Raw genomic sequence first — 23,188 nt, 5'->3', positions numbered from 1 at the left:
AGTCCAACATTTAGCAAATGGTGGTAACTTTGCAATAATCATATGTTGTAGATACCAAGACCTCTCTAGAGCAGATGGCATGTCATAGGAGGAAAAGGAAGACAAATAATCATGTACCTGAGAGGTCATGACCTGCCTTTAAGAAATAATTTAATGTCTAAAAAAAAAGTTAGAGCAAAGACTGAACAGGTAAAGGTGGAGTGTGGACTACAGGCATTCCTAACCCTCGAGAACACCAGTCTTCCCTAGACTGACAGCTGAATGAATCTTGCAATTATGTGCCAACTTCTGTAAACAATGGTGGAAGTGACCGGAGACTAGAAAAATAGTTATGCAGCATGCTAGATGGGTACTGGACTTATTGGGGGGGCCACTTCACAGACTGTAGATGCCTGACCACTGTGCTGTACACCTGAAGCTGAAGCTGAATGATACTGATTTTCAGCTGTGTGTGTGTGTGTGTGCACGCGCGCGTGCGTACAGAGTCCCAGAGAGCAGTTTCTAGGCTCTCGGCCTTGAGTGCGGAGGTGCTGGCTCGGGTGGTCAATGACTGTCAACTGTGATTGGTTGGCCGTCAGCTGTAACCGGCTAGCCAATTGGCTACTGATATAACTGTGGGGCTGGGTTGATTGGTTGCTTGGTTGGCAAGCAGAGACGTGAATGGTGGACTGCGGGTCATGTGGCTACTACTGCGTGTGTCTCGCCTGGCCACCAGAGAGAATATAGTGGTGTGACCCCTATCTATGGCTCCGTGGGTGTTCCTTTTTGGCCTCACCATATCCTGCATTCTTATGTGGGAAGCGGGACCAGAGACCCCGCAGGCCACCCCACATGACAAATGGCGCAGCGAGCAGGGTCTCCCGCAATACAGTGTGTGTACATATATATGTGTATATAGTCACAAGATATAAAATACAGCATAGGGAACATAGCCAGTGGTATTGTAACAGCTATCTACGATGGCAGAAGGGTAGTAGATTTGTAGGGGGGTTATCACTTTGTGAGGGGTGTAAATCTCTAATCATTATGTTGTTTTGTATACCTGAAACTAATATAAAAAACATTAAATAAAAAAAAAGAAATCCTACAGTGAGATATTCATGATGTTATGTCCTAAGAATATTTGAAAAGAGGTGTCTAATTTAATATTTTAGTCATTTTGATTTGATTAAAATTTTCGATTCCTTAAAAATATTTTTTAAAAGTAATTAGAACATACATTTCAGAGTAGCCCTGTGAAACAGCAGTGTAGCAGAGAAAACCTGAAACTACAGTTTGGCACGTTTGTTGATGTTTCCTTCAAAGGTTCTAGCCTCTCAGGTCTTCAGAGGCCACTCTGTCCACCGCGGACTGGGGAGAGCAGGCTAGCACTCTGTTGAGCTTCAAAGTCCAGTTTAGTTTTCAACACGGCTTCTTAGTAGTTGAATGCTGTAGCTAGATTTATGGGCTCCCCCGCTTGACACATGAGCGTATATAAAGCTTATTCTAAATTCTCTCTTGTTTCCATGTTGGGGAATAAAAACAGGAAAAGAAAAAGCACAGTTCTTAAAAGTGCCGTTGGAGAGAACTTTCAAACACATGAAGCAGTGGATTTTTTTTTAAGTGTAACCTCCTTGTGTAGCAAGAATTCTAATACATGAGCATAGCAATGAGGTTTCCATTTTAAAAAAAAGTCTGCCAAGCAGATCTTGTCTGGATTTTTTTTTTAATTGCTTAGCTTTGTCTGTCAGCAGATAAACTTTAGCTTCCTACGACCTTTACCTTTGAACTCCGAAATACACTTCATAATAACTGGTTCTATACTTTGACAAATTATTAAATTGTCACAGTGCTGTTTGCAGCAGAGTTCATTTTTAGAAACAAGATAGTCAGCTGTTTGGCGCTGTGGTGGGATAGAATGAGGAGACTGGCCACAGGGACAGGTTGCTTTGTAAGCTGGAAAATGTCTCTCAGCAGACGGAGAAAGGACTTGTGTGAATGAAATGAGGAAAAATGTCTCACTGTTCAGGGCTGAAGGCTTGTGTCAGATTTTACCAAAAAGGTAGCATCAACTAGCTTCTATACATTTCCAAGGGAGATTTGGAACAACAAACTGCATTTTGATCCTTTTTGGAAGCAGGTTCAGTGGAGCAGCTTTTTGTAGTAATGCAAATCTTTTTAGACTCCAGACAGTCCAGTGACCACTAACATAGAAACATAGCAGTGCTTCCTTACATGTTTGCTTATCTCCTGGTCAGACAGAACTGGGGTTCTTGAGGTCAGAAGGGGACTGAGGTCAGTTATCCCTTTCAGACTGCTGTCCGGTGATTTCCAGGATGGTGTTTCTGCAAATGGTCAGATGTGTGATCTTAGGCAGCATCTACATGCAGATGCGTCTCACTCATTACTCCACAGCAACCACCAGTTTTGTGTCCCAGTGGTTTGCATGTTTACCTTTCATTTACCTTTGTAATTCATTTACCTTTGTAAATGAATACCTTAATTTCTTCTAGGTACTGTGTTATAAATTGTGGTTCCTTTCCTAGAAATTCATTTCATGCTGTAAATATACCGAAATTGATGAAAATTCACCAATTAATAGAAGGTAAAACGGAAATACAACTTTCACAGTCATTTTTTTGGTAAAACCAAGTTGTAAAATAGCTATACTGTGAAAGTATATTTTGGTGGGTTTTTCTGTATGTGCTGAACTGGCTGAAGCAAAAACTAGAAATCCAGTGATTAAAATAGAAATCATTTTTAGTTTCAAAAATAGGAATTCTTCATTGCTTCCAAAATTAAGTTTATTTGTCTCAAATATTAATTACTTTTTTCATGTCAATGTGTAGGACTGCCACAATCTTTGAGATGGATCCATGACAACTTCATTTTCTTCAGTGATCCCATTGTTTCATGTCCATCAAAAGCCTGTTGAATTTTCATTAAGTGTTTTGATCCCCCCCATTGTTTGTTTGTTGTTTCCTTTTAATTTTCTAATTCAATGTCAGCCAGTATTCTTCTTTGTGTGTAAGAATGAAAATTGGAACAAACTAAAATGTCTAACAATAGTAAATTAGCTATGTCTTACCCCGCAGGAAAAATCACCAGGAACACACTAATGGGGTATGAGGACAAAGGTATTAGAAGTTATTACAGATTTGGGCTGGCGCGAGGTGATTTGGGCAGGTGTAAGGAGGAAGGGCTTTGCCCTGGATTGGATGCTGACAGGAAGCAGGACTAATTCTACCACTGGGTGTAGTAATAAATCCTGTCAGGAGGGAGGGAAGATTAAATCAAGGCTGTAGACATAATTGGTGATGAGTCTCTCATGTTAGCCTGGGTAGGATGTTTGGTCATTATGTGGCTTGGAAAATGTCCAGGTTTTGTCTGCAGTCACATGTGATTATGAAGTGGTGTTTTTGTCCTGATCCTTCATGGTCATGAGCCTAGTCTGATTCTGGTGTTCTGCGAAATTGTTTGTATTCATCTGGAGAACACCAGGGCTAGTTATGATGTCAGGCCCATTCCTGGATATCTGCTTTTCTTTTTTTCACTTGGAATAATTCAGATGCTCAACATTAGCTAGGTTGATTCTATTGAGGTATTTTACAAAAATATATGAATGGTTCGATTTTCTTTTATTTCTTTGCAGAAAAATGTTATGTATATAGCAATATTCGTGGAAAGTTATGCAACAAATTAATAGTATCAATATTATATTATTAACAATGTCTGTGCAGTATTAAGAGTGTGCTTTTTGGCCTTCACTGGCTTTTCTACATTTTTTTGTAGTGAACATGCATTACTTTTATAATAATAAAAGAATGCATAAAATAATCTCAACTCTTTGGATCTCTTTAACTTAATATTGTAAATCATATGGAATTCCCTACATTATTGAAGCCTTTCTTAGCTCAGATATTCTTTAATGGTTACATAATATTTCATCCTGTGGGTCTATTTAATTTTCTTAACCATTCTCACATCACTGAACCTTTAGGTTGAGTCTAGTGTTTGCTTATCGTAAATCACGCTATAAGGAAGCTGGACAGCTTTGGGCATGAACTTTTTTGTCTGTGCTTCTGAATGTTCCCTAGCACTGATTCCTAGCTTTGGAATTACTGAGTCAAGGATTATGATTATTTTTTAGACTTATGATACATGCTGCCAAGTAAGAACTGCATTTCAGAGCACAGACCAGTTTACCCAGCTGTGTGGGAGCGTACCTGTCACTACACCCTATTCGCCAGTTTGGAAGACAAGCAGTTAGTTCATTGTTCTATTTGGTAACTTCTTTGAATTATTAGTGATTTTGGACATTTTTATTTATTAGCCACTTACATATGGTCCTTTGTGATTTGTCTGATTGTCTTCTTTGCTCGGGGCAGCTTTTAATATTACCGCAGAAGCCCAGGCGATGAGGACTGTCCGGTTGATATTTATTGTCAGTTTGAGCGCAAATTATTGCTGCTTACTGAGTAGCCTGCAGCCTTTTCTCCAATTTTGGCGAAATCTGGAATAATTATTCTTGTTCCCAGGGAGGCCTTTATATAAGAGTCATAATGAGACTTTAGACTAAACACTAACGTGTGGAAAAGAGAAGGAATATATGCTACCACACAGATGTGCAGTCTGTCAAGTTCAGGCCAACGTGCCCAGTGAAGGCAGGGTCGTCCGACTTGGTCTCTTCTGCAGAGTGTCCTGACCTTTCCCCCATTTTGCTTTTCTTCACAGTGAGTGAAGTGCTTGTTCAAATATATAGACCTGTGTGTTCATGTGACTTTTCCTGTTACTCAATAGTTAGCAATTTCGTATTTCTTTTTGATATCCTCACTGTGCAAATATCTCCCTGCAGTCATCTGATTGAGATTATGTGTAGTTAAAATTAGGTGTATTTGTTCATCGCAGAGAACATTCATTCACGTTTAATTACCTCGTGGATGACTTTTGTTTTTTCTCTCCTCTGCTGCCAAAGCCTCCAACCTTGAACCCATCCCGGGAAATGTAGCCTCAGACAGCAAACTGAAATATAAACCCAAAAATACTAAGTCTGTGGGATCTATAATGGAAGACCCCCGCCCCCAGTGGTAAATTTATTTTAAAATTTTATTTCATTTCTGAAATCATATTTGCAACTGAGTTTGCAATACTGTATTTGGGAAATTCCGTTTTTTGTTCCAAATGTTTTATGTTCTCTCTTGATGATGTTTGAAAAAGCTGTGTGTTGAAGTTTGGTACTGAGCCAAAACCGGAAGCAAGACAAAGGCACGGTGTGTTTCCTGGGGTCTTCCAGGCTGCTCCTGCCTCCAGCAGGATTCAAGCCTTCGTCTGCTATCAGCAACCAGCTACCATCCCACGTCTTCTCTGTGCTCACTAATTTTTTCTCATTTGCCTACTTGACTTTTAAAACTTCATTCCTAATCTTGGGTTTATAAATCCTTCTGTCCTCCGCACCATCATTCCCTTTGTCTGATTTTATGGAGAAAAGTCTTATTTGGCATGTTCTAATATGCTGAGTTTTGCTTTTATTTCTTTGTTTCTCTACTTGATTACCTTGAGCTCCAGTATCTTCTTTGATCGAGCGTTTTCTCTTTTGTGGAGTCTTTGTTTCCTCCAAGCCCCTCGATCCTTCCTGTGGGGACACATCTGGTATCTGAGACGTGCCCGGGGCCTTGCATCCCACCCTAGCCAGCCTTTCCTCCTTTCTTGTCTGCCTCAGAGCAAGCGGTGTTGCTGCTGTTTAGGAAGCCTGGAGGAGTCCAGTGATTTATATACTTGGAAGATCACAAGATGATTAAAAAGGGGCCAGTCATACTCCCTTTCCTCCGTCAGGGAAGAGTGGGTGATGGGTAATGACAGGTGTTGCGACCAGAATCAGCGGCTTTATTACAGCCTGATAGGAATCCCGCCGCATGTGAGGGAGATTCTGGGATGTGCGTCTTTACCACTCTGTAGTGTAGGAAAGTGCTGGATAGATTTATCAGCGCAGAACATAGGAGCATAAAGTATATTGCTGGAAATGTGAGGGCTCCTATTGAAATACAAGTACCGAGAGTGCTGACTGCCAGAATGTGGATTTATGGGAAATAGAGCCCTAAAATACTTTCTCCAACAACAACAAAATACACCTTTTGGAGACAGTTTTTCCTCTCTACGTACTTAGCTCCTATGCAGCTCAGATTGCTCTCAGTATTGTGGTAATGACAGTTTTGTATTACAGGATGTGGAAGATGAACCAAACAAATTAACCAGCTGCTTTTAAGGTAGTTCCCGCAATGACTAACCCTCTAAAATGCTTTGTAGAACATTCATGCTCAGTAGGTCTCTAGGCAGTTTTATGACTAGAAGGAAGAAATGGATTTTATTAAATGTCAGTGAAATACAGGCAGATAGTTTTGTTGTAGTTACACTAGTGTAGAATGTTTATAAGAAAAGCAGCTTTATCTCTTATTAAATCACTAAAGCAGGACTTTCCTTGGCATTCCTGCCAGTGTGTTTCTGCTTGAAATTCCCATAGGTTAGGATTAGCAAGCAAATGGAGAGTAGATTTTCTGGTCCTTCCTGCGTGAACTTGTATGTCATTCCAAATGTTATCAGTCGAATCCTGCATGGACAGCAGAGTCCTATTTGGAGTTTCAAAGGACAGTAACGGGAATGATTCCATGAGTGCTAGCTGACATTTAAGGATTTATACTATGTGTGGATTGGAAGTAGGACTCATGAGTAAAGCATAAAGTGGAGTGGAGAGGGAAGGCAGAAACGAGTGCTTCCGGGGCCAGGCAGCGGACGTGGAGGAGAGAAGCCAGCTGGGTGAGGGGGGCCAAGAGGCTGCGGAGGCAGCCCGAGCCTTCTGCACGCACAGGCACCGCTCAGGCCACGTGAGAGGCCACCTGTGTCCCTGAAATAAAGGAACTGCATTTCCCTAACTGATAGGGGAAGATTAACCTTAAAAGTCATTTTCAAATTTTTGACCAGTGCACAAATTATATTCTCTGGCATTGAGGAAAAGAGAAATAGACCAGCATTTCAGGAGTAGGACATGGGATTAGTATGAGTGAGTCCTTTCTCAGAGCGAGGGTTTGTATTAATTACATGAACAGTCACAGGGGTCTTTCCTTAAATTTTTGAGATTAGGGCAGATTCCAGTGTGGGACACACGGGGCGTTACTACCTGCAGATGGGCTGAGTAACTGAGGGTTTGAGGAATTGCATAGCTTCTCCTGTCGCAAGTGCATTGTGTATATGGCCAACGAAGGAAAGAATGAGACCAGTAGACCTGGGAAAGCCTACTCACTATCGCCTATTTATTATGCGAAGTGTGAGGTGTGGTCTCTGTCCCCAGCACATTTTCAGTCTGGGAGACGCAAGGTACAGACATGAATGTCAGTGAACAAGACAGAGTATGGCACTTGTTACCCCTAATAGAACCAGCATGACCCTAAAATGTATACAGAACTTGAAATTATGGGGAAATGATTTGACTGACGAAAGAATTCTTCTAAACGATGACCTTCTTAATATATGTAAGTCTATTTATTTAGTTGTTTTTGCGTTTTGTTTTGTTTTGTTTTTGCTTATTTTTCATCCACAAAATATAAAGGTGAAGTGATTGAAACTACTATTGGGAAAGCATCAGGAAATAACACGAATCCTGTCTAAAATCGTAATGTGAATCAGTTAAAATTCGTTTCATTTACAGAAGTTAGCATACTAGCCTCCCTCTGTTTTTCTGAGCTCCCAAACAGCATGTCGTGTGCCTTCTGTACTGTAAACATATCACTGAGGGAGAAGCTGCTTTTATTCCATGTCAGAGCAGGACACACAGTGTTTATTTTAGTAGCACCTGGAAACTGGGACTCAGCCATGAAGCAGACTGAATTTAGAATTCTTATGTCTTTCCTTTTCTTCCTGCCCTCTGCTGGAAGTTTTCTTTGGAACTAGAGCAGGAGACAAAAGACAGCTGGGTCCTCCTGCCTTAGCTCCTCCCAGAACTGAAAGCACACCAGCCCTGACAGAAAGGACCAATGGCAGTGAGTTTGTATTTTGGCTGCAATTGCAGCAAGACTTTATTAATAATTTTCAGAAGTTAATGTTTTATTTAAAAAGTAGTTATACTTTGTGTGAATCAATTCCAGTACCTATTCAATATGCCTCAAACATTCCTTCTTTAAGTTCCAGTGAATTTTTTATATTGTTTTATTGTTTTTCTTTCAATTATTCCCTTAAGTTATCCCTATTGTAAAAATAAGAGAATGGATTTTTCTCTATATATGTATTAACATTATAAAAATCATGTTTCATGCAGAATGATTATAAAATAGCAATAATAAAAGAAATCAACCATCTAGAGTTAATATTACTTTGTGATATATCTTCAGACTTTTATATATGGATACAGATTCATATTTTATTTAAAATTCTTCATATTTAGTACTGTTTTGCAATCTGCCTTTTTATTTAATATGCCATGAACGTCTTTTTATGCTTATAGATGTACATATATAAAATCATTTAAAAATGGAGGCATACTGTTCATATGTCTGACGCTACCACATTTTACTCAGTCATTCCCCAGTTGTTAATCCATTTCTGGCTGTTATAAATAACTTTACAAAAATCTTTCCTTACTTGTGTGACTACTACTAGCGTAAATTTCTTAGTGTGGACTTACTAAAGCTTTGAGTGCATAATGCCGAGGATCCTCCCGACAGATGGTGGCACTACTGCTCAGTAATCTGAGGGGACCTACTCCCTGTACACGCGCACACACACGGACACATGCATGCATGCTCACGCACACACAGAGACACATGGACACACGGACACACATGCATGCGCACGCACACACGCCCAGACACAGACACATGGACACACATGCATGCACATGCACACACACTCAGAGACAGACATGCGCACACACGGACACGTGTGCATACGCACACGCTCACACACACGGTCACGCACACACAGACATGGACACACACATGCACACACAGAGACACATGGACACACGGACACGTATGCATGTGCGCACACGCTCACACACTGACATGCACACGGACACACATGCACACGCGCACACGCTCATGCACACAGACACATGGGCATGCACACGGACACGCATGCACACGCTCACATGCTCACGCACACACAGACACATGGACACACGCACACACTGATACACATGCATGTGCATGTGCACACGCTCACACAAAGAGACACACGGACACACACACGTACGCACGCGCACACCACCCCCCAATGTATGACATCATTTTCATTCGTCTTTGTCAGTTCTTTTTCCCTCATCTGTCGGTTTTAGGACCATCGTTATACTGTTTTGAGTGTTAATTTTATAAAATGTTTTACTGTCTGGAAGAACAAATCCATACACGTACCTCAAATTGTTTAGTTAAAAAAAAAATTCCTGTTATTCTCACATTTTTTCAAGTGCATTTTAGCATTTTAGAAGTTATAGAAATAATTCCTTTGAGATATTCTTTGGACTTGCATGAAAATCATAGGTTAACATAGGAAGTTAGCTCTTCAGTGAGAATTTTGAGTTTTATTATCCAGGAATACAATGTATCTTTCTGTTTATTTAGGTCTTCTTTTACATCCATCAGTAAATTATTTTTGTATTTGTCATATAGCTAGTACATGCACATCTGGTTCTGTTCATCATTAAGTTTTAGAGCTGTGGATTTTCCCTTGTTTACAGTTTCGATTGCATCCCCTGAAGTTCCAGTTTGTAGTGTTTGTGTTCTTATTTTCAGAGTGCTCTGGTTGTAGTCTGATTTCCTCGTTCACTCAAGGATAGAGAATATCTATTTTTTTTATTTCAGTTATTTTTGTTTGTTTTTTTCTTGTCCTTTATTACTGATGTCTTGCTTAATTTTGTTGTCACCGGAGAACAAGAAGAATTATTTTTAAAGTTCTCTGTTATATATGACTGTCTCATTGCTGTGGAGTCAGGAATGGGACATTTCTCTTATCCCCTAAATAAGTCCTGTTGTTTTCAAATACTAAATTTTTCCATATCGCTAGTGTTTTGTTGTTGGTGTCAGTGCATATTTACTGGGCGAAGTCTGTATTCAGGATGCAGAGTTGAAGTTGCTGTGAATTTCTCAGAGATTTTGTGAGAATTTGTCCAAATCTTTTACTCTAAACAATGCTGGGAGAAGGAAGTGTTGTGTGTTCATTTTTGCGTGAATTGGAACACAGTTGTCTGTTAGAAAGATGGCTGCTGAAGAATGTGCAGCAGGAAAGTGCTGTGCTTTTTTTAAAAGCCTGCTTTTGTATTTGCTAAGGCAGTTTGAGGTGTGTGCAGGTACTGCGCACCTCTCCTAATTGCCCTGCTGCCCGTGCCTGCTTGTTTTCCAAACTGTGTCGCCAAGTGACCATGGGTGTGGCTACTCAGGTGTCAGTTACCAGTGCTGACCAAAGCCTGTGTGACCCTGTGAGCGATTTTCCCTGTGACTCCCCTCTCTTCCAGCCTCCACTGCCCTGCGTGTGGGGGTAGTTGGGCATCCTGGTATCTACCCAGCCAGCTACTCCCCAGGCGGGCTTTTTCTTGTAGTGAGTTGAATCATGGCCTTCACTGGGGTCTTATTTCTATTGTATTTAATAGAATTTTTAATTTAAAATTTGGGCCGTCTTTAATTTTTCTAGCGCAGGTACAGATTGTTTCCTTTAATACTGGGTCAGTCATCTGTGGGTGGGAATTGGTGAGGGAGAGGGACTTGATGCCATGCGCTACCTCACGGTCCTCCTGGCCGCCAACCCACCATCCCTCCTCCAGCAGGGGTTACGGAGCCCGCCCAGCCTTGTGCCAGCCACCGCCATCTGATCCAGGCCACAGATGGTGGACGAGCATTTCAGTCTTATCAATTCCTTATGTTTAACATAATTGTTTTTAGCCACCTATCTTTAGTGGAGTGTGTTAGCAGAACCTGTCGTCTCAGGCTTTCTCCTCCTTTCACGAATTTCAAACCTATCCTGTCACAAAATACTGAGCACATTCTGTGACCTCCGTGGCTCTTCAGGAGAGGCTGAATCACAGAGGATGGACCCAAGGATCTCTAACTGAAGGCAGGTGACACGGTGGTAGTGATTTCTTACTTAGAACCTGGGCTGAGAGAGGACTCGATGTGTCAGAAGGTCATTGAGAGTGTAGAGATTCCCCTGTGTCTGTCCTTCCTCTACCTACCAGCAAGGTCGGCAAAGCCTTGTCCCCTCTACCTACCGGCAAGGTCGGCAAAGCCCTGTCCCCTCTACCTACCGGCAAGGTCGGCAAAGCCCTGTCCCCTCTACCTACCGGCAAGGTCGGCAAAGCCCTGTCCCCTCTACCTACCGGCAAGGTCGGCAAAGCCCTGTCCCCAGTCTCCTCTATGGGCTGTGTGAGGACACCTTCCTTTTCCATGAATAAGAGAACCTCAGACACTTCTGGCATTTGAAAGTGACCATACTCTGCTTTTTGTGTGTGTGAAGATGGACACTGTTTAATTCTAGGTTTTTGGTTTTTTAAATTGTGCCCCTGAAGATATATAAAAAATATAAGTAAAATGTGAATTTACTCTCTTTGTCCTATTACCTATTTTTCCCTCTTTGTTTGGGGTGGGAAGGGACACGTAATATAGTAAGATAAATAGAAATTGACTCTGATGATAGGAATTTTAAAAATTCTGTTATGGAATCTGTCGTCAGCATTTCCTTTTAAATGGTGAATGTGTTCAGGATTACATGTCTTAAGTTACATATTTTAAGTTACACATTGTATAAGTTATATCTTATACATATTAAGTTACATATTGTATAAATGTCTTTTCTTAAAGGATTTAAATTGGCTATATCAAGTTAAAGGTATATTTTTGTAGCCTTAATAATACATGAATTACTAGAACTACATCTTCACCAGTCTTAGAGGTTTTGATGAATTATATTTAATAATAAATTTTATCCAGCAGATTTTTTATTATGGATTCTTCTCTTTAAAGACCCTAGCTACCCTCAACTTTTTAAAGAAGTTTAATCCTAAAGTAAATTTCTTATTTTATGACATGGATTACTGCTCAAACATCATTGTTAAATTATTTTTCTTGGGTTGAAGAAAAAACAGACTGCTTCTAACTATTGTTTAATCAGCAACTAATATCTTACTTTCATGGAAAAATGTATGAAGTTTTGATTTCCCGGTTTGTAAAATAAATTAATTCCTAGGCAATTAGTTGAAGAACATTTTGTGATACAAACCTTTTGACTGACTAATGGGCATTATACTCCATGAATTTTGGTATTTTGGTGCCATCTTGTGGCTTGACTTTATAGTAACTTCTCAGTGAAATAAATTTAAACAGTGTCCTGGGCAGGATAAAATGTAATGGGAATTCTTTCCAAAATGCAAATTATGTATGACTGTAAGTTTGTATAAAAAATATTGAGCGTGACTTGTTTGTCATTTGATCAACAGACAGGCAGAAATAGTAAGGAAGGATGCTAACACATGCTTCTCAGTTGCTAAAGTTCCGTTTTTATGGTGTGTGTCCCTAGTTGCTGCTGTTCGAACGGTCTTGGATGAGCAGATGGAAGTCTTCCGTTCTGCACGAAGGGGAAGGGCACATAAGGAGTGTGAAGTGGAGAGGCCACCTGATTGCCTGGGCCAATAACATGGTAAAGCACGTCTCCATCTTCCCAGTGCTTCTTTAGGGCCAAAAGAGTGGCCGGACCGAGAGGGCTCTTACAAAGGGAAAAGATGCCACTTGCTGTGGTGGTCGTTTCTACAAGATACAAATGGTGATTGGTCTCATACCTGGAAGGTTAAAGAAATTAGATTGCTCTTGGCTTTCATAATAATGTCATTCCCAACATATTCTGGACTCTATTTTAGAGGAAGAAACCCGAGGCATGGAGAATAGCCAAGAAAATGAAAAGGCATCTTAATAATTGAAGGGCTGCACTGGGAAAAGTACCATTTGCCTATTAGCCCAGGGCAAGTAGCATTGATATGAAACAGGTGCAGGATATTACTGATTTCGTTTTTACTCCCAGTGTAATCACAGGCAAAAAATAGTCCTGCCTTTTAAAAAGTAGGTCATAATTTTTTGGTACTCCACTTACTTAAATTTTACTCAATCTGAGTTAGAGCAAGGAGAAAGGTTAAAAATTGTCTTTTTGACAACTGGCATATCTTTTGAAATTTCAAGGTATAACTTAGTAAATTCATTCTATTCCGTTTTAAATGGTAGAAATCTCCTAGAATCTACCTTGCTCTTCAGGACTTTCTCACTTTTCCTGGGTCACAGTAAAGGTAAACGAACATGTGGACCCTTGGTTTATTTTTTGTTAGCTGCTTGCTTGGTGTTTCCATTTGAGTACTTTAAGTGTCAGTTGTCATTTTCTTTACACAGTAGATTTTCAGTTTCAAAGTGTTTCTCAAAAACAAACTTCTTTTTATAGTGGAACGATACAGTTAGAAATGTTACTTCTGTTACTTATCTGTGTCATTTTGGAAATGCAGTTGTTTGACATTTGTTCATTTCACATTTGTGTTGCATTTGAGCCGCTGATACAATCTACTAATAAAATCTCTTTTGTCCAGAAAGAGGCATACAAATTTCTCTTGTTGGGGTTCTGTGGGGACAGAGTCCCAGAAAGCATTTTCCAGGCTCTTTGAGTCACGTGGAAAGGTGCTAGCTCAGTTATTAGATAGCCATCAGCTGTAATCAGGTGGCCATTTGGTGTGGCTGGGTGGCCATCAGCTGTTACCAGTTAGCCATTAGCCACTAATATACTGCCGTGGCTACACGGGCAGGTTGGTTGGTTGGCAGAGAAGTAGACGGCAGATTGCGCCTCATGGGGAGCCTGCTTCCTGTGTCTCCAACCCAGCCGCCAGCGAGAAGATAGTAGTATGAACCCCCTATCTATGTCTCCGTGGGTGTTCCTTTTTGGCCTCACCATATCCTGCGTTCTTATGTGGGGAGCGGGACCAGAAATCCTATGTGACAGGTTCTCACGGGTTTGTGTGGAGTAGGAGCGGTTTCCTTGGCGAGGCTCCCAGCAGGGCTCAGTACACACCAACAGTGTTTGGCACTGCTGGTTATCGTGCGCGTAGTGATGACTGTTAATACATTTTCCTTTCCTTTTCTTCTCCTGACTAGAGGATGCTTAATGCTGTTTTATTTTCCAGGGTGTGAAGATTTTTGACATCACCTCAAGGCAGAGAATCACCAATGTGCCCCGGGATGACATAAGTCTTCGCCCAGATATGTATCCCTGCAGCCTCTGCTGGAAGGACAGTGTGACACTGATCATCGGCTGGGGGGCATCTGTCAAGGTGTGTTTGCTTGTCTCTATAATAAGTCCGTATTGTTACGGATCCACTGGGGATGGGCCAAAGGAACATGGTTTCTTGAAAGGCTTCTTGGAATCAAAATATTTTCACCTAAACATTATTGTCATGTGATAATCATTTAACGCTCAGTTCTTTTCAGATCAGTAAGTTTTAAGCTACAGCCTTTCTTTTCCGTGCCATGCAAAACAGTTGTGAGATATGCTGTTTTCAGAATGGTGCTGCCTTTTTCTCTTAATCTTTTTTTAATTTCCCATAATCCAGTTGGCCTTGGCTGTTTATAGAACACATGGTTAGTTTTGTTCGTTCATTGAGTTTTCATTTCTCTATTGTTCTGTTTCCCTTAGCTTTGACCCTTCTTCATTAGAGATGATGGCAGAAAAAGAAGGATAAAATGAAATCATCCTGCTTGCTTGGTAGTAATATGATGAAGTAGAGGCCCAAACTTATTATCTGTAAGATTTGGGACTGTTTTGTGGCATATGACTATCTGCCCTTTAGGTTAAAGCCTGAGTGAATGAAATTTAGGTATTCTACAAAAGGCCCAAAGCTCATTCACATTTATTTACTGTGTAGCAGTGCTTGTTTGGGGACAGAGCCAGGAGTGCAGTTTCCAGGCTCTCGGCCTCACGTGGAAAGTGCTCACTCGGGTAGTAAACGGCCATCAACTGTGATTGGATGGCCATCAGTTGTGGCTAGTTGGCCGTCAGCTGTAACCAGTGAGCCATTGGCCACTAATATAACTGCTGTGGCTATGCTAGCAGAAAAGGGGGGCTAGCAAGGAGATGGTGGCTGAGCCTGCAAGAGCGGATTGCATCTAGCAAGTGAGGTTGGTTGGCAGAGAGAGGTGGGAGGTGGGTTGCGGATCGTGTGGCTCCTGCTTCCTGTGTCTTCAACCCAGCCGCCAGCGAGTGGTATGACATAGTGGTATGACTCCCCTGTCTATGGCTCCGTGGATGTTCCTTTTTGGCCTCACCATATCCTGCGTTCTTATGTGGGGAGCGGGGACCCGAGACCCCACATGACTCCCTGCATGACAAATGGTGCAGCGAGTAGGGTACAGTGCCGGCCAAAGCTCTCCAAAGGGCAGTGGAGCAGTTTGTGCTTATGAACGCTCAGTCTGAGGAAGACCAGGAGGAGCCACTGCTGGAGAGCTGGAACCCCGTGGAGGGGTGGGAAGACGTGGACGGTTCTCCAACCAGCATAGGCTGGAGAAAGCGAAGGTCGTTGCGGCCCTGTGGGCTGGGAAGTGCTTGCTGAGGCCCTCACCCCCACATTGGGGAGGACTTGGAGCCCTTGCCCTGCAGAAAGGGCACACGTTGTGAGGTTAGCGCGCAGCCCTGGCGAATGACTGTGGACTACGGGGAAGGGCCTTCTATCCCTAATTTAATGGAACTCTTGACTGTTTGCTTGGGAACGTACCACCATGTAGTAGAACTGGGGGATGTTTTGCTTTTGTGTCTTGACTGGCCGCCATCGAGAATTTGTGAGAACCCTGGCTGTACCCAGGAAGACTGGCTGTGCCCACAGAAAGTCACTGGCTGTGTCCAGGAAGTCTGGCTGTGCCCAGAGAGAATGGCAGTGCCCTGAGAGGCCTTAGCTGTGCCCGGAGAGATTGGTGGTACCTTAAGAAGCCCAGGAAGTCTGGCTGTGCCCAGAAGTACTGGTGGTGCCCTGAGAAATCCTGGCTGTGCCCGGGGAGACTGGTGGTACCCTAAGAAGCCCAGGAAGTCTAGCTGTGCCCAGAAGGACTGGTGGTGCCCAGAGAGCCTGGCTGTGTCCAGGAATAGCATTCACCTCCAGGCTCCTCACACAGGGCACCTCACGTAAGTCGCTTGTCGCATAATTTGTGAGGCGAGACCCTATAGGGGTGGAGTGTGGGGACAGAGCCAGGAGTGCAGTTTCCAGGCTCTTGGCCTCATGTGGAAAGGTGCTGGCTCAGGTAGTAAACAGCCATCAACTGTGATTGGATGGCCATCAGCTGTGGCTAGTTGGCCGTCAGCTGCAACCAGTGAGCCATTGGCCACTAATATAACTGCCGTGGCTACGCTAGCAGCAAATGGGGGCTAGCAAGAGGATGGTGGCTGAGCTAGCAAGCAGCAGTGTGTGGATTGCGGATTGCAGAGAAGCGGACAGCAAGTAGCGGATAGTGATAGTGTGGCTCCTACTTCCTGTGTCTCCAACCCAGCCTCCAGTGAGACTATAGTGGTATGACTCCCCTACCTATGGCTCCGTGGGTGTTCCTTTTTGGCCTCACCATGTCCTGTGTTCTTATGCGGGGAGTGGGACCATCGTGACTCCCCGCATGACAGCTTGTCTTACATTAGATACTTCAGAGACAAAAATGGTTTGCTTCCTTTTAAAAATATATAGCTTAACCTAAACAAAATAAACTAAAAATTAGCTGACGTAAAAGTGGTGTGAGAAGATATCATGTCAGTGGTCTAGTGAGAGAGCTTAGGCTTTGGAGTCATGCAGACTTGGGGTCAATTCCAGCTTCTCTGTTCACTTTCTGTGTGATGCCCGGACTTACTCTTCTCATCCCCAAAATGGGAGTGCTAATCACTCTCACATCGTAAGTTTTGTGGGGGATTAAATGAGGTAATGCACATGAAGAGGTTAGCACAGAATCTGACATATTGTGCTTAATAAATACTAGCTGTCATTATTATGTCATGAGAGAAACTCGGATACTTAAAATTTACTCCTCGCTGGAAAAGGAAAGCATGAAAGTCATTCATGCAATGCCTCTTATTACCAAAACAAGCATAGTCGGCTTGGGGTTAGGCCTTCCTGGTCCCCAAAGAAAGCAAGTGCTAGTTTCTGCAGCCTGCAAACATTATATGGCAGAAGATGTGACTCACTGAGGATCTTGAGGCGGGGCGATCATCCTGCGTCATCTGGGTCATAAATGCAGTCACACGTGTCCTAACAGATGGGGGAACATGGTGACCATGGAGGCAGATTGGAGTGATGTGGCCGACGAACGCAGGCGGCCACCGGGAGACGGAGGAGGCCGGATCTCGATTCTCCCCTGAGCCTCTGGGAGGAGTGCAGTGTGGGCCTGCCCACACCTTGATTTGGCCCAGTAGCGCTGATTTCAGACTTCTAGCCTATGGAACTATGAAAGAATACATTTCTGTTGTTGTAAAGTTTTAAACCCCCACGTTTGTGGTGAATCTGTTACAGCAGCCTCAGGAACTAATGTATTTTGTGCCCAGATTACAGTCCAACTCAATGGTTTTTCATGTCAAATGTTTCATTTTGGAGAGCCCTTTTCATCAGACTCAATTGGTAATACGCTGAGCCGCTTCTCAGTGGAGCATCTTACTGTTGTTCTGTGGAGGGAAGAGAACGGAGGACATAATCTTTCTCTTCAACAGAGAGCAGTCTTATTGGTGAGCAACAACCACCACAGCGCAGTAAAGTGTGTGATCAAGCTAACCGTCTCTTTCCTTTCTTTGTTCCTTCCTTTTTCCTTCACTTCTTCCTTCCTTCCTTTTTTCCTTTCATTCGTACAATATGTACGAAGTTCCTGCGATTGCCAGGCAGTGTTCTAGGGTTGCAAATACAAAAATAAATAAATGGATGAATTCCCTCCTCGGGGTAAATTTACATTCTAATGAGAGAAAGTGGACAAGTAAGTAAATATGCCATGTTGATGGTGGTGAATATTAAGGAGAATAAACAGGAAAATGGGGAAAGTTGATGGGGGTGGATGCCATTTAATACACGGTGGTCCAGGGAAGACATCTTTCATAACTAATGTGTCATCTGGCAGAGATGTGGAGGGAGGAAGCCATGTAGCTCTGGGCAAGGGGTGTCTGCAGTGGGAGCAGCCGGGCAGAATCCTTGGGGCAAGAGTGTGGTCGACGTGTCTTTGTGGAACGTAAAGGAAACCATTATGGCCAGAGTGGATGGGACAGGTGTGGAGAAGACGGATAGAAGATGACACTAGAGAGCCATGTGTAGGTGTGTTGGAGTGAGCTGGAAGCCAGCAGAGGGCTTTGAGCAAGTTCAATGGCCTCACTGGGACTGTGCGAGGTCACTCTAGTTGCTGTGTGGAGCTAAGCAGCACAGGTGCAGGGAAGAGTGGAGACTGATTAGGAAGCTACTTCCATTACCTCAGTTAAAGGAGGTGTCTAGACCAGCTGGTGCGGTCTGTAAGGAATGGCTGGATCTGGATCTCTTTTGAGGGTAGACCCCACAGTATCGTTCATGGTTGGATGTAGCATGTAAGGAAAAGGGAGAAGTCATCGGTGCCCTTTTTTACCCTTTTTTTTTTTTTTTTTTTTTAAAGATTTTATTGGGGAAGGGGAACAGGACTTTATTGGGAAAACAGTGTGTACTTCCAGGACTTATTTTCCAAGTCAAGTTGTCCTTTCAATCTTAGTTGTGGAGGGTGCTGTTCAGCTTCAAGTTGTTGTCCTTTCAGTCTTAGTTGTGGAGGGCGCAGCTCAGCTCCAGGTCCAGTTGCCATTGCTAGTTGCAGGGGGCGCAGCCCACCATCCCTTGTGGAAGTTGAACCGGCAACCTTGTGGTTGAGAGCCTACTGGCCCATGTAGGAATCGAACCGGCAGCCTTCGGAGTTAGGAGCATGGAGCTCTAACCACCTGAGCCACCGGGCTGGCCCCCTTTTTTACCTTTTTAACCTGAGGAAAAAAATACCTTTTACTGAAATGGGAAAGACTGCTGATGAAGAATGCTTAGAGGGGAAAATTCAGGAGTTGTTTTATTTGTGTCCGCTTGACATGCCTGCCAGATGTGTGAGTGGAGAAGGGGGGAAATTGGCTGAAGCAAACTAGTGTTGGTGGCTGTCAGAGCAGAGGGCTCCTGAATTCATCGATCTGCTCTTACGCAGGACGCGAGCTAAGGGTAGCTCTTCACTGTTCACACCTGCGGCCCGATCTGTGGTACAGGTACAGGGGTGAGAGTTCGGACCACTCAACCGAGGAGGGTAGAGCCTGGGCCCTACTGCCAGTGCCGGGTGTCCTTGTCTGCAGAGAGGTTGTGGCACGGCCAGAGACGTGAGGTCACATGGCACAAGTTCACTTCCTCCAGGAAGCCTGCCTTCCTGCCAGTAGATGCCCCTGCTCTGTCCTTCCATCACACTTGACTAAAATGCCTTATTTAATTGTGTGCCTTACCCTTCCTAAGATTTTACAAAGTCCTTCACTTAGTAATGGTGCCCAGAGTTGCTCAGAAGCGCGAGTCAGTATATGTGTATCCATACATGCGCACACATGCGCACGCACATTTATTCATACTTTCTACTATCACACTGCAAACCCTTGAAGCACTGCTCCTTGTGTACTTCTAATAGCGCGTTAAAACGGTATTCCTTTGGCATTGTGGAGAGTGCCTGTTAGTTTCCCGAGCAAGTGTGGACAGAGTGAATAACATTAGATCAAAAGTCTAACAAAAGGAGAAGGACGTTGGGGAACAGGAAATTGAGATGAACGAGAGACAAATGACAAAGCAATCAAGGGAGAAAATAGCTGGTCATTTTTAAGTAAATGCCCGTACTTCCACAGTCACGGCATCAAGTGTGTCAGAAAAAGTGGGTACTGTCACATCGTCACTGTGTTGCTGGGCAGCAGTTTGGGTGTGTGTATTAAACAAACCAAACAAAACCTTGTAAAAGTGTACATACCCATTGACCTATCCTTTCTACTTCTAGAAATTTATCCTGAGGAAACAAAAGCCCAAAAGTTTTATATCCTACTATGTTGATTGCACTATTGCTTATGTTAGAGATAGAAGCAAAAAACTAACGTCTAAAAGGGGATTAAGTAAATTATATGACTCTCATGTAATGAAATACTATAAAGACATTAAAGAATTGTGGAAGAATATTTAAATAATGTACTCAATTATTTGTAGTAAATTGTTAGGTTAATAAAAAGTAGATTTAAAAAGATTGTTAGTGGTATTCATTTTTGCTGGGACAGTAAATGGTACTTGTTTTATTCCTTTGGGTTTTTCTCTATTTTGGAGTTTTCTATATTGTAGCTACATGTAGGGTAGCAGCTATAAAAGAACACGATAAATACTGGCTAAAGAAAATGGAAGAAACCTGATTTCTGACAAAAGTTGGGTACAATCAGTATTTAACTTTAGATTCAGTCTTAACTTGATGGCTGAACTTACATAATTTTTTGTTGTCTTATTACAAAATAGAATGTATTTACTTTAGAAAATGTAGCAAAGAAAATAGAAAATATCCATAATCTTATCATTGCGAAACAATCACTGTTAACACATATGTGTTCTATGTTATGTGTGTGAGTGATAAATACCCACACACAAACATACATATATATCCAAACTGTATACGTATAATTTAAAATAGGGATTGGAAACTTTTTCTGTAAAGGACTGGCATTAAACATATTAGACTTTTCAGGCTACATACTGTTTCTGCTGAATATTTTTCTTTTTCCTTCCCTTGCCTTCTTTCCTTCCTTTCTGCCTTTTTTCCTTCCTTCCTTCCTTCCTTCCTCCTTCCCCCCCAGGCTTTTAAAAGTAAAAAAACTATTCTTAGCTTACAGGCCTTAAAAAAAAGAGGCCAGGGCCAGGCTGTAGTTTACCAACCTAGTTTAAATTATATAACAAATCAATTTTAATGTACTTGAAAGAGGAAGAGCATGTACCGGGTTTGCAAAGTATTATTTAGCAACAGTGATGTAAATTACTAGGACATAATCAGAAACACAAGCGCTAATACGAATGTGTGCTTCTGCCGGAGCTTTACCTGGTGATGACAGAAGTGGTCCCTAGGTCGAGCTGCCGGGAATGGGTCATTGGGAGCGTGTTAGAACTGTGTTGTAGCTTCCTTTATTTCTTTGCCCTTGAATAAGACTTAATTAAAGCAGAATGTTGAAAAATGTAAGTACCGATTGCTGTGTGTCCCTGAAGTTAATTTGTATCATTTAAGTCATTGGGTAGATGGTGTGCACTCCATCTTCACTGCCTCGGGGCTAATTTAGCAAAAGAATCATGTTGAAGGAAATGTTACGAAGAGTTTTCCATCAAATGAATAAAATGACCTGTGAATTTATCTTCTAGATATGCTCAGTGAAGGAGCGGCACGCCAGTGAGATGAGAGACCTGCCAAGTCGATATGTTGAAATAGGTATGCCTTCTATAAATGTAAAACTTGAAGAGAGAATTCATTTTGTTAAGGAAAAACCTCTGACCATGTTCTCCTTCAGGCCTACACTTGGGACCCTGATGAAATAGGTCAAGAAGCTTTTGTGTTCAGCTTTGAAGCCTCACTATAGACACCCTTTTTTCTTACTATATTTCTAATTTTTACACAATACTTTTTTAGTTGGTTTTGAAGTTGAATAACCATGGGCTTGGGTTCTGGGTCTGTTTACCACCTGGATTTTGGACAATCTTCTACATGCTTCAGTATTCTTATCTATAAAATGTGGAAAAGAATACCTGTCCCACATGTTGTTTGTGGGAATTCAAGAGTTAATTTACTGCCTTCACAGCTCCTATCACAGTACCAACACCTAGTGTTGTCAACACGTATCTTCTGAATATTTTTGTCACCACTGGTCTGGTCCAAACTTCCATAATCCTTTTTCTGGATCATCGCAGCAGCTTCCTAACTGGTTTATCTCCTCCCGTTGTGCATTACTGCAGTCCAGTCTCCCCACTGCAGTCAAAATACAAATCAGATCACGTCACCATTCTTTAGTCCCTTCCGATTGTTCTTAGCATAAAAGTGAGATCCCTGCGTCTATGTTGGCCCTCACCGGCCTTCCTAGCATCGGCTGAGCTTCTCCTTGTTCTCCGGGCTGCGGCCTCACTGGCCTTCTTTCACCTGTCCATGCTCCTCCCTCCCATCTGTATAGAATGCTCTTGCGTCTTCACATCCCTGGACCTCAGTCATCCTTAATCATACCTCAGCTCAAGTACTGCTTCCCTGGGAAAGCCCGCCCACCTTCCGGGACAGGCCACGCCCACCCGCCTTACTGCACAGGCTGCGTCCTTCCATGGCGCGCATGTAGAAGTCCCGTTTCTAGCAGTTGCTTCAGTTGCAGTGATCATGTGATTATTCAATACCTTCCTGTCTCTCCTGCGAGATGATAACTTCCTTTAGTGTACACACTGGGTGTGATTTTGCTCAGTGTGTATCTCAGGGACCTGGCACACAGCAGTATTAAATAATATTGTGTGGGATGAATCAGTGACTCAGGAAAAGAACTGTTTAGGAGGAATATGACATACCACTACTCCTATGACTCAGTTTTATAACTGTGCAAAAGTTAGAAAGATTGAAAATTGACTTTTGTCAATTAAACAGACATAGTAAAAGCTGTTTTTATATTACGTAGAACAGAGCAATAGGAGACATAGTTGTGTGGCCACAAAAATTTTGCCATATTATAAGTCAGCTGAAATTTTCATTTACCCATTTGGATGATGGATGGAGAATATGAATTTGATGGGTCATTATAACAAAGTGAAGCTCAGATAAATCATTTGTATGTGAATATATTTCTAAAAACCAAGGAAGACATATGTTACCCCCATGGCTATCATGGCTACAGCGTTTAAACCTGGGATATTTTGTACTTGAGGTCAGAAGTTGGTGATAGGGTTTTAATAACTTTTTGCCTTAGAAGGATAAATAAATACATACTTCAGATTGCTCAAAGTATGGACAGAATAGCTAATATATGCAGAATATATAATGCTACTGAGAAAAACTGAGGAACACGATAATAGAGAAGACCGATAACTCAAAGAGAAAGATAATTATTTCATTATCTCTATTCTCTTTTCTGCTGTCCTTTGCCATCAGAAAAAATCCTCTGAACAGCTCAATGCGTAGTGTACTCAGAG

The 23,188-nt window shown here is 42.3% G+C and overlaps 1 protein-coding gene across 1 annotated transcript in view; it reads left to right on the top strand.

Moving 5' to 3' along the window:
• Positions 1-23,188, top strand: part of VPS41 (VPS41 subunit of HOPS complex) — a 170,663-nt gene that overhangs the window by 81,691 nt on the left and 65,784 nt on the right. Inside the window, exons 8-10 of the mRNA XM_033088546.1 lie at positions 12,529-12,648; positions 14,165-14,311; positions 21,395-21,461. Coding sequence (XP_032944437.1) covers positions 12,529-12,648; positions 14,165-14,311; positions 21,395-21,461 — 334 coding nt within the window. The remainder of the gene's footprint in view (positions 1-12,528; positions 12,649-14,164; positions 14,312-21,394; positions 21,462-23,188) is intronic.

This window comes from Rhinolophus ferrumequinum, chromosome 20 (assembly GCF_004115265.2).
Source record: "Rhinolophus ferrumequinum isolate MPI-CBG mRhiFer1 chromosome 20, mRhiFer1_v1.p, whole genome shotgun sequence".
Classification (NCBI taxonomy): Eukaryota; Metazoa; Chordata; class Mammalia; order Chiroptera; family Rhinolophidae; genus Rhinolophus; species Rhinolophus ferrumequinum.
This window is presented reverse-complemented; position numbering and strand designations above follow the sequence as displayed.